Consider the following 12,048-nt stretch of genomic DNA (forward strand, 5'->3'; position numbering starts at 1 on the left):
ATAAATAAAACCCCAACTTTTGTAAAAATAACACAAGAGCCCCAAACTTTCACAAAATTACCAAACCAACCCCAACATCTCAAAATACCAAAATTTAAAGACAAAATCCATAGAGAGGAGTAGGATATCCCTACCTCAAATTCGGAGCCTCAAAGGAGAAGATGACAAAACCCAACGTGCTCCAAAACTCGAAATTTTCAGATTAAAATGTAGCCCTCGACGATCAACAACCTTTTTGTAAAGGCCAAAGATGAGCAAATCACTCATACTAGATCAAAACCTAGAGAGAAGGTAGTATCTAGAGAGAGAGGCTCACCAATGATGTTTTTGGAAAAGTAGGAGAGAGAAGAGAAAGTGAAAAAGTGATTTGAAAAGTCAAACCACGGAACTTAAACCCAGTCGCCCCGCTCGAGCGTAAAACACCCCGCTCGAGCGTCACTCACAGACTTCCGCTCGAGCGCCAACAATCCCGCTCGAGCGGGCGAATACACACTCCCAGAACTTTTACAGAACCAGGTCTCCGCTCGAGCTTCCAACTCCCCGCTCGAGCGGCCAATCCCACGCTCGAGCGTCCAACACTGCACAGGAAAAACTGGATGGGTGCAATTTCCGCTCGAGCACCAAAACCCCCGTTCGAGCGGACAGGTTAAAATTTGGGCAACTAGTTTTAGTTTCTAAACTCAACCAACCTGTAACAAACCTGCCCAACACATCCCATAACTCAAATACCAAATAAGAAAGGATGTAAACAAGATAATAAACAACTACCAACATTCACGGACACATGTCCGGATCACTGTATAACAAGGGTAAACTTGGGATCGCTATACTATGTGATTATGTATCATTTCACTTATTATTTGATACGTGATAAATATGAGATTTAATAAGTCATTTTATACTTAGGCCAAGTTTGGCATGTCTAGGAAAAGCGGAAAAGTCAAAAAGTTACTCAAAAAGTTAAAAAGTTAATATTATTCACCAAAAGTCAACAATTACGGCTGTACAACTCCCAATCCTAATTTTCTCCTACAAACCAATTTTTACAATTTTTTATTACATATTTTTCTATAAAAAGTCAAAAAGTTAACCCAAACATCTATATTTTCTTTCTCAATTTTTTAGTCCAAAAAAATAAAAAGTGTACTTATTTAGGACATACCAAACAACCCCTTAGTTTATCACGGTGGCTAAATCACATAAAATTATGTTATCAATTTTAATCACATGACAAATAATAAGTAAAAGAATACACCAAGTAAACTCAACCACCCGACACACCTATTACGTAGGGAGTGTTTGGAAAAATTTATGAAATTGTTTATAGTTTAATTTCATTTTAAAAATGTTAAACTGTTTTTTATTGCAAGACATAAATAACTTAAATACATGAAAAATACTGATTATTGAAAAAAGAAAAGAAGAGAAATAAATATGCTTTTAGGCATGTTAATTGCATATTATTATAAGTTAAAAATTGATAATCAGAAAATAGAATTAAAAACTTTCACTCCTAACTTTTAAATAATCAAAATTTTTAAAGTTATTTTATCAGTATTAAATTATGATCCGGCTTTCCTCTAGTTCCAGGTCAGACTGGAGGGTATTGTTGGACTCGTGAGGGCTCAACAATGTCTTATTTCAATAATCTGAACCGATCAATGTGTAAAACTTATCGAGTGTTATATGTTTGTAAAAAATCATATTGATCGGATATCAATAACTGTTTTATTGAATCAGATTTCTGTCAATTGTTTTTTTTTCACCGTTCATTTTTTTTTATACAAAACTGATTTGATCATATAGCTATCGATATCCGATCAACATAATTTTTTACAGGAATATAGTACTCGATGAGTTCTATATATCGAACGATTCAGATTATCAAAACGAGACTCGTGGTGAGTCTTCATGGCCAAGAGTACTTTTTAGTCTGATCTTAGATTAGAAAGAAGCCATACCCATTAAATTATAAGTAAAAATTATGTAAAATAATCTCATATAGATACAATTCAAATAAACTATACCAAATAATTCATTCATTTTGTGGTTTCTAATTATCAATGTTGAGCCCATAAAATACTTTCCCATGTGTAATGTGTTGGATAGATCCAAATATCTATGAGTGACCGGTTACCGTTACTTCCGGTAACTAAGATTTTGAATCCACAAAGCCCCTGCCCCTTCCACACTCTATCATCTCTCTCTCTCTCTCTCTCTATTTTTTTGAACTATTGACTATCATCTCTCTCCTCGCTCTTTTTTGAACACAAAAAACAGAAACACTTTCCACATGCTACAAAAAAACACACACACTTTCCACAGCCCAGAAAAATAATCCCATAACTTTCCCAGTATTTTCCCCCAACATTTTCCTTCAAACCAAACATGCTTCTCCTCTCTTTCCCCCACCTCCTCTCTCTCCTCCTCCTCTTCCTCACAAACCCACCGCCAACTCTCTCTCAACCCACCTCCCAACTCACCATTCTCATCTCCATCAAAGCCTCTCTCGACCCACAAAGCCTCTATCTCTCTTCTTGGTCCCCCACAGCCTCAGACCCATGTGACGGCTCGTTCGAAGGCATTGCCTGCGACGAGAAATCTCAGGTTGTGAACGTTTCTCTGCAAGGAAAAGGACTTTCCGGGAAAATACCGCCGGAGATTGGTCTGCTCAAGAGCTTGTCTGGGTTGTACTTGCATTTCAATCAGCTCTCTGGTGGTGTACCCAAGGAGATTGGGAGTCTCAGTGAGCTCTCTGATTTGTATCTCGATGTCAATAATCTTTCTGGGGAAATTCCTCTTGAGATTGGAAACATGTCTAATCTCCAAGGTTAGTCTTTTTTATTTTCTTTCTAATTTTCGTGGGAAAGTTAGAGTCTTGGTTACTGGATCTGTGTATATACGTATCTATATATGCATATAAATAGATGGGTACTCAATCTTTCAAGTGATTGCAAAGTTTGGATTTTTGGTGTTTTGAACTGTTTTAACTGATTATTTTACAATTTGTTTCTTATGGGTGTTATGTTTTTTTTGGGAAAATGTTTGTTTCAGGATTAATTAATATTCTTAAAGAGCTAATTTCAAACTGTGTGGAAGAAGTTTTGGTTTTGCTTAGATTCTTTTTTGTTTGTGTTTGATATTGGGTTTTGCTGGTATAATTGTGAAATGCTAAATTTACGGGTCATTTGAACTTTTTAAAGTTTCAATGGCATTGCCAGTTTCAATTCATCTCCAATCCTTACTTAGACTTTTAGTCAAACAGGGATAAACTAAAATTTGATGTGAAGCACTCCAATGGATAAACTAAAATTTGAATAAAATTTGTGTGGAAGCTATGGGTTGGAGTAAAGGAGATTAATGGATGGAAAGTTTGATAAAAGTGCAGTAGTGTCAAGTTTGGATTGGATAGAAATTTGAGTGAAGGAAATGGGTCTCCTTTTAAAACTCAATTTGGTATAAGTTTGAGTAAAGAAGTGCAGGAGATTTAATGGCTTTTGCTCAAATTTAAGTTTGATTTAAGATTTGGGTAAGGGTTGGAGACGAATTAACTGATAAAGACTGTCTGACAGAACTCGAGCTTCTTCTTCCCCCATTCTCTCTCTCTCTCTCTCTCTCTTTGGGTTTCTTTGATTTTGCTAACAAATACTGATAATTTCACGGGTTAAATGTGCATATGGAGCTACACAAAGCTTAAAGCTTGTTCTCAAACTAATAGAGTTCTCTCATATTAGCTAATTCAGATTGAACAGCATTGTCATGCTTCTGAGTTGCTAACAAGACTCAATGATACCTAACTAGAAGAACCTTATCTGGGTTATCTTTGTTTGCAGTTTTGCAATTCTCTTACAACAAGTTAACTGGAAGCATTCCTACTCAGCTAGGGTCTTTGAAGAAGCTGAGTGTTCTAGCTCTGCAATATAATGGATTAACCGGTGCAATTCCAGCAAGTTTGGGAGCTTTGATAATGTTAAAAAGGTTGGATTTGAGTTTTAATCGGCTCTTTGGTTCAATCCCAACAAAATTAGCCAACCCACCAATGCTACAAGTTCTAGACATCCGAAATAATACTCTTTCTGGCAGTGTTCCTACAGGTATTATGTTGTTTTCTCGCTTTCATGTCCATGCTTTCGATTATGATAACCTAAACCCTAGAATATGGGAAAGCTCACTTAAATTTTATTTTTTGATGAAATGAAGCTTTGAAGAGATTAAATGAAGGATTCTTGTACGCAAACAACACAGGCTTATGTGGGGCTGGTTTTTCCACTTTGGAAGATTGCACTGCTTCTGATAATCTAAACCCTAACAAACCGGAACCATTTGGGCCTGGTTCAAACAGTCTTCCTAAAAAGGATATCCCGGAGTCAGCAAACTTCAACACAAATTGCACCCAAAACCATTGTTCAAATCAGTCGAGAATGCCACAAATTGGTGTCATATTTGGAGCAATTGGAGTAATAGTTGCACTGACAATTACTGGGCTTGTCACATTCTTGTGTTACCGTCGCCGGAAACAGAAAATTGGAAGTGCCTTTGATACTTCCGATAGTCGACTTAGTACTGACCAGGTCAACGAGGTTTACAGGAAGAGTGCCTCTCCCCTCATCTCTCTGGAATATTCCAATAATTGGGACCCGACAGCTGAAGGTTGGAGCAGAATTGGGTTCTCTCAAGAAGTTTTTGAGAGTTTTATGTTTAATCTAGAAGACGTGGAGTCGGCCACTCAGTACTTCTCAGAGGTGAACTTATTGGGCAAGAGTAGCTTCTCAGCTATCTACAAGGGGTTATTGAGGGATGGTTCTGTTGTTACTGTTAAATGCATTGCAAAGAGTAGCTGTAAGTCCGATGAAGCTCAGTTCTTGAAGGGATTGAAGATCCTGACCTCTTTGAAACATGAAAATCTTCTTCGGTTGAGAGGCTTTTGCTGTTCAAAAGGCAGGGGAGAGTGTTTTCTCGTCTATGATTTTGTCTCAAATGGGAACTTGTTGCAGTATCTCGATGTGAAGGCTAGCAGTGGGAAGGTTCTTGAATGGTCTACAAGAATTTCTATTATCCAAGGCATTGCCAAAGGTCTGTGTTTGTTCTTGCCTTGCTCTAAGAAGCACGGACATGAATACGTGGACACACAAATTTTTAAAAAATACAAGACATGCCACATGGGGTACACATACAAAGTATATAAATTTATATATCGATTATATATCATATGTAAATATTATATATTTTTTCTATGTCATTTATTTTTATCAAATTCATCGACCTCGGATATGTTACTCTGGCAGGGGGAAAAAAAAAAAGGTGTCCCCAGCGCGTCCATCGCGTACAACTGAAAAAAATGGGACACTTTCTGCAACGTGTTCTGTATCCGATACATGTTGGACACCACCACGTGACCTCTGGAGAGGTGTTCGTGCTTCATATGCCTTCCTGCTTTTTATCATTGTTGCTATATGTTTTCTTCTGTTGGGGACACCTGGTGGCTTATGTTGCATTCCCCCAATAAAGAGACTCAACTTCGAGTCTCTTAACTTGCATATCAATTTTTTTTTCCCTTTCTTCTTGTCTTGTAACAATAGGTCAAGTCTTCAAAATTGCAAACCCATCGTGTGTTCATGAGCATTTTATTTGATGGCCTATTAGGAAAACACACACATTTTCTCGAGGACAACTTTGCTTTCTACTGAGGAATGTCTGCAATGGGAATTTAAACACTGAATAGAACAGTGTTTTTCTAAGAGTTTGAGGGGAAACCTCTTGTGCAGAAGTTGCTCCTAAACACAAACCTACCCCTGAATTAGTAGGGTAGAACACACTGGTTTTTAATAGGGATAATAATCTGCGTGCCTTCTTTTGGCTTTAATGTACTGAAATTTATGTTATTTCTAACCAGGCGTAGGATATTTACATGCAAAGAAAGGAAATAAACTCTCTTTAGTTCACCAAAACATATCTGCCGAGAAAGTGCTCATCGACCAGCGGTACAATCCATTGATTTCCGATGCTGGCCTGCACAAACTCCTTGCCGATGACGTTATCTTCTCCACACTCAAAGCAAGTGCGGCAATGGGATACCTAGCCCCCGAGTACACCAACACTGGCCGGTTCACTGAAAAGAGCGATGTATATGCTTTTGGTATGATTATTTTCCAAGTCCTCTCTGGAAAACGCAAGATTACCCATTTGAATCGTCAAGGGGCTGAAAGGTGCAAATTCGAAGACTTCATTGACGCAAATCTTGATGGGAATTTCTCTGAATCGGAAGCAGCTAAGCTTGGGAAGATTGCTCTTCTTTGCACCCATGAATCTCCTGAACAAAGGGCGGCCGTGGAAACTGCTATTCAAGAACTGAGTGAACTCTCCATTTGCTGAATTCTCTAAGGTGTTCTTCCCTTGTTATTCAAATGAGGAGAGGTAAGACAGTTCGTCACTAACTTGTTGATGTTGAAGCTCCAAGTTACTGTTTCTTAAAATGCTTTGTCCTTTGTTGAGGACTTAAGTTATGCATTTTGGAAGAGTTTCTAATTAGAAGAGTGTTTCTAATTATTGTAGGTCTTACATGTATCACTGATCTTTGGCCATTTGACTCCTTAGACTAATCTCATTAGAATTATTTGTAACTTTCATGCTGTTAATAGGCTGAAAATTAGAACTTTATTCCACTCTTGTAATGTTTATTGTTTAGTAATTAGTGCTTTGGTAATGTTTTTGCTGTTAAAAAATTTGAAAATTGGAAACAAAAACATGTTTGCTTGACAATAGTTTCCAAAATTTGAGGAAACCACACACAAAAAAAAAAAAAAACCAACTAACAACTTTTTTTTTTTTTTTTTTTTTCTTGTCCATTTGTGATTAAAAAGAAAGGTATGTTTTCTTGTTTCCAAAACTGACAACATTACCAAATGATACTTATTTGCTGAGAATAAAGATTTGGAAAAGAAAATGAGATGATCTTGGAGGTTGTATGATTGAATAGCTTTCAGATTCAAATTCTTGTAATGAAAATCATTTTTAAGTTTAGCCCCTCCAGAGATAAAAGGGTATGACAGAATTTCAAAATGTGTGGTTGAGCAATGCTCAATGTAAGCTAACACATTGAATACACAACTTCATTCAAAGTGTATTATTATGTATATGTCAGAACATACTATTAATGTTCATGGTTCTTATTTCTTCTTCACGCATACCATTATCACTGTGACTGTACTCTGCCAACATTAACTGGCGATGTTGAACTCCCATATATTTCAAAGTTGGGGTCTAAGATGCCTTCATTTAATTATTACCCTACATTAACTAGGATTTTTAATGTTTTTGAAATTATTCACTTAGGTCATGTTTGATTTGCATATACGATTATAAAGAATAAGTTATCTTGAGGATATTTTAATATATATTTTAATGATACGCAATCTTTCTTTTGGGCTTTGCCCAATGGACTGATGAAATTTTGGATTCAACCAGTACGACTTCAAAATGTCAGGGAGTGACTGTATGTTTTTGTCAAATTTAAGAGAGTGTGATTTGTAAACTGAAGAAGAGAAATATTGAGATATCAGGTATTATTTTGATTGACATTAGCAAGAATCATTACTGCTAATTACGTTTGTGAGGTTTTGGGTTAAACTGATCTAACCTCCAAATGTCGATGGCTGCATCGAAGTATCAGGAGTATCCATGTATTTTTACCAAATGTTAGGGGGTATCTTGATTTTTAACCAAAATTTTACCCCTTGATGATTTCCGATGCAGCCAACCTATACTCAAGCCCTAGGGTTGCAAACATATCAAATTGTTCATGAATAATTCAAACTCAGCTCGTTTGAAATTTAACTTTCGATGAAACCAACCACTTAAGCCTAAGAACAATTGAAACTTGGCTTATTTAAGATTTGTTTGAACTCAGATTGTTTATTTAATCGAATTGATTGGAGTCAAGCTCGAGATTCTCAAATACTAGACAAGTTGAGTTCGAATATGATTTTTTGGAGCTCGACTAATTTATGGTAAGTTGAAGTCTTACCAAATTCTATAGATCTTTGGAGAAATTAAAAGAAAAAAAAAGGGTAGGAAATGATATAAAATAATTGTTAACTTTAGCTCCTTTTCTGAGGTTATGTAATTTCATTTATTTATTTATTTATTTTTGGGTGTGAGGAAGTGATGTCTATAGTTTAGTTAAATATATAACAAGAAAATAATATCTACGAGGAAATGTCTTCTGCACTACTAAAAATTATGTGCAAGTAGTTTATTTTTTATATTTTATTTTTAAAAAAGCATGATGTAGGTGAATGCAACAGCTTCTAAATTCTAATTAATAAATCTTTGCTTATTTATTTGTTATTGGTTGGGTTGATAAGCTAAGCTGCAGGTTGCCAGACCTTAATTAAGAGATATGCCAACTAATTAATAAGCTCTATAGTTTGAACAAAACATAAATAAAGAAAACAAAACATAAACATGTTCCTTTTTAATTTTTTTCTTTAAACATAAAACAAGAAATTCACAATGTTAGTTGACACAACCCAAATGTATTGTTTTTAATTAATTACTTTATTTATGTGTTTGAAATCAAATGTGTAGCAAATATTTTTTTTTTTCTTGCTTTTGCACAAACAAAGGAAACAAAAATAAAAAATAGAAATATGTTCCCTTTTTTCTTCTAACAAAAAACAAGAAACTACTAACAAAGTTAACCAACGCCGCCTAAATATTCCAATGAAACATTTTAAAAAACAATAATAAACATAAAAAATAAAAAAATTGACAATATTATCCATCAACAATCCAAATGTTTTAATATACAATGGCAACTTTTTTTTACCATATAAACTTCTTCCTCTTTTTATTTATAATTTATTATTCATTTTTCATTATCAACCTTGTAAATCAAGAAAAATGATTAATGTTTGGCAAGTGGGTTGGGGCTAAAATAGCCACAAAAGACAAAACAGGCTATTTTAGCCACAACAAACAAAACATCACATCCAACCCATAATCATTACACTCTTCTCTCACAAAAAAAAGCCAAAAAGCCAAAAAGCCAAAAAGCCCTTCCCAAACCAAGCTTTTTAGCCCAGGCTAAAATAGCCAAAAAAGCCAAAAAGCCAAAAAGCCAACCCACTTCCCAAACGGAGGCAAGAGCACCAAAAGTGGTGCTCTAATAGTACCACTAATGATGTGGCAGTAGACTATGTCTTTTTTTCTTTTTTTTTGACATTCTCAATGCATTAGTACTATTAGTGGTCTTTTTTTTAGTGGCATGAATCATTGTTGGTAAATCAATCTTGGTTATGACTATACATTTTGACATCTATACTATTATAGGGGTGTTTGGTGGGCCTTTTTTGAGCCCACTTATGGCTTCTGGCTTTTAAAAAGTTATTTTAGACTGTTTGGTTAAACTTATTTCAAACAGCTTCTGATTCTAGCAACTTATTTTAAGTCAAAAAAGCTGATTCTGAGAAGTTACTGACCCCTTGCTTCTGATTATCAGTTTCTACTATGGACATGTTAATTCATGGTTATATTCTTATATTTTTTTTTATTTTTTATTTTTTTAAAAATAGAAAAAGACCTAAATGGACTATAGAATATTATTATTATTTTTTTATGAGAAATGTAGACAAATAGTGAATAATAAAAAATAAAAGTTAATTGAAAAAGCTACTTCACAGCTTATTTAACAAACACCACTCAGCAACTTAAATCTACAATCCAACAGTTACACCAAACAGATTAACTGATTAAAGTCATAATCTATAATTTATTAAGCTACAATCTATAATATGTTTTAACAGCTGCACCAAACAGGACCAAAGAGTATAGCTTTAGTATTCAACAGACTCTTTCAAAATACCTATTAATTAGGGGAAATTACGTTTATTTCCCCTGAGGTTTCTAACAAATATAGAGATATCTTCTGTAGTTTGAATAATTACAGTAACCTCCCCTACTTTACCTGACAATGTCAAGATTTTCCCTTCTATCAAATTGTTCCAAACGGTGTTAGTTTTTCTATAATAAATTACCTTATTGCTCTTTCTTTTAAAATATTTAAAAATATTTTTAGATTGGAGGACAGGTTTGGAAGAAACAAACAGTGTTTGGAATAGTATTTTCGGATTTATTTTTTTAAAATATTAAAAAATGTTTAAAAAACATTTCTTTTTTTTTTTTATTTTAAATATATAATTTTTATTTAAATATTTTAAATATTTTATTTTATTTTTTAAATATTTTAACTTTTTTAATTTTAATATTTTAAACTCAAAGCACAACTTCACACTCAAATTGTAACTAAACACATAACTCAAAACTCAATTCAAAAATTATTTTCGAAACTCATAACCAAACACATAACTCGACACTTCACACTACTTTCAAAACTTTACACTCAAATCGTAACCAAACGCATAACAAAAAAACTAAAATATTTAAAAATCTATTTATAAAATAAAATAAAATATTAAAAATAAAAAAATATATATTTAAAATAAAAAATAAATTTTAAATTTTTTTAATATTTAAAAAATTAAAAAAAAAATACAACACATAGATGTATGAAATATAATACACATTAAAACAAATAAATAAATATTTAAAATATAAAATATTTACCCTAAAAAAATAAATTCAAAAAATCTGAAAATTTATAACCAAACAAATTTTTTCTTTTCAAAACTCATAATTCAAAATACGACTCTACACTTAAATCATGATTCTAAAAATCATTTTAAAAAATAAAATTAATTTTTTTGAATTTTTTTTTCTTTTAAAATAGAGTTTTTGAAAAAATTTGGTTTTGAATTTTGAAAAGAGTTTTGAATTGAGTTTTAAGTTTGTGTTTGGTTATGAATTTTGAAAATAAATTTTGAATTGAGTTTTGAGTAAAAACATGTACCGAATTTTTTTTAACAAAAAAACATGTTTGGTTCTTTTTTAAAATCACAATTCCAATTTGAAATTTTTAAAAATCTTTTCAAAAAGTCTTAACCAAATACACAACTCAAAACTCAATTCAAAAATTATTTTCAAAATTTATAACCAAACAAAAACTTAAAAAAATTCAAACTTATGTTAAATATATTTTTTAAATATTAAAAAATTTAAAAAATTTATTTATTTTTATCTTAAATATATAATTTTTATTTTAAATATTTTATTTTATTTTATAAATATATTTTTAAATATTTTATTTTTTTTGTTATGCGTTTGGTTACGATTTGAGTGTAGAGTTTTGAAAGTAGTGTAGAGTTTCGAGTTTTGTGTTTGGTTGTGAGGTTTGAAAATAATTTTTGAATTGAGTTTTGAGTTATGTGTTTGGTTACGATTTGAGTGTGAAGTTGTGTTTTGAGTTTAAAATATTAAAATTAAAAAAATTAAAATATTTACAAAATAAAATAAAATATTTAAATAAAAATTATATATTTAAAATAAAAAAATAATTTTTTTAAAATATTTTTTAATATTTGAAAAAAATAAATCCAAAAATATTGTTCAAAACACTGTTTGTTTTTTCCAAACCTGTCTTCCAATCTAAAAACATTTTTTAATATTTTAAAAAGAAGGGCAATAAGGTAATTTACTATAGAAAAAGTAACACCGTTTGGAACAATTTCACAGAAAGGAAAATCTTGACATTGTCATGTAAAACAGGGGAGATTGTTGTAATTATTTAAAGCACAAAAAAAATTCTTATATTTGTCAAAAACCTTAGGAGAGGTTAGCCTACGGGTTAATTGCGGTGTCGTTTGGGAAGTGGGTTGTTTTTTTAACTTTTTGGCTTTTTTGGCTATTTTAGCCTGAGCTAAAAAACTTAGTTTGGGAAGGGCTTGTTGGCTTTTTTGACTTTTTTTGTGAGAGAATAGTGTAATAATTATGGATTAGATGTGATGTTTTGTTTGTTATAGCTAAAATAGCCTAGTTTGTCTTTTGTGACTAAAATAGATGACACGCCCCACTTTTTATTACTCGAAGTATTACCAATTTCATTTCACTTAATTCCATTTCAGAGATGACATGTAGAAATAAACTCGTATATTC

At 32.5% G+C, this 12,048-nt stretch overlaps 1 protein-coding gene across 1 annotated transcript; it reads left to right on the forward strand.

Moving 5' to 3' along the window:
• Window positions 1–2,198: 2,198 nt before the first annotated feature.
• Window positions 2,199–6,546, forward strand: LOC114321039 (Leucine-rich repeat protein kinase family protein). The gene is made up of 4 exons (XM_028268165.2): window positions 2,199–2,830; window positions 3,834–4,094; window positions 4,201–5,073; window positions 5,894–6,546. The coding sequence occupies exons 1-4, from the start codon at window positions 2,389–2,391 to the stop codon at window positions 6,370–6,372; spliced, it is 2,055 nt and encodes a 684-aa protein (XP_028123966.2). The 5' UTR covers window positions 2,199–2,388; the 3' UTR covers window positions 6,373–6,546.
• The last annotated feature ends 5,502 nt before the right edge of the window (window positions 6,547–12,048 follow it).

This window comes from Camellia sinensis, chromosome 2 (genome assembly GCF_055761805.1).
Source record: "Camellia sinensis isolate YWXY chromosome 2, ASM5576180v1, whole genome shotgun sequence".
NCBI lineage: Eukaryota > Viridiplantae > Streptophyta > Magnoliopsida > Ericales > Theaceae > Camellia > Camellia sinensis.

What these genes read in the sequence shown, in the direction of transcription:
- LOC114321039 (XM_028268165.2), top strand. Translation starts at nt 2,389, where the DNA reads ATGCTTCTCCTCTCTTTCCCCCACCTCCTCTCTCTCCTCCTCCTCTTC. An exon ending in AAACATGTCTAATCTCCAAG is followed by an intron (nt 2,831 to 3,833) that starts GTTAGTCTTTTT and finishes CTTTGTTTGCAG; the next exon opens with TTTTGCAATTCTCTTACAAC. An exon ending in TTCTGGCAGTGTTCCTACAG is followed by an intron (nt 4,095 to 4,200) that starts GTATTATGTTGT and finishes GATGAAATGAAG; the next exon opens with CTTTGAAGAGATTAAATGAA.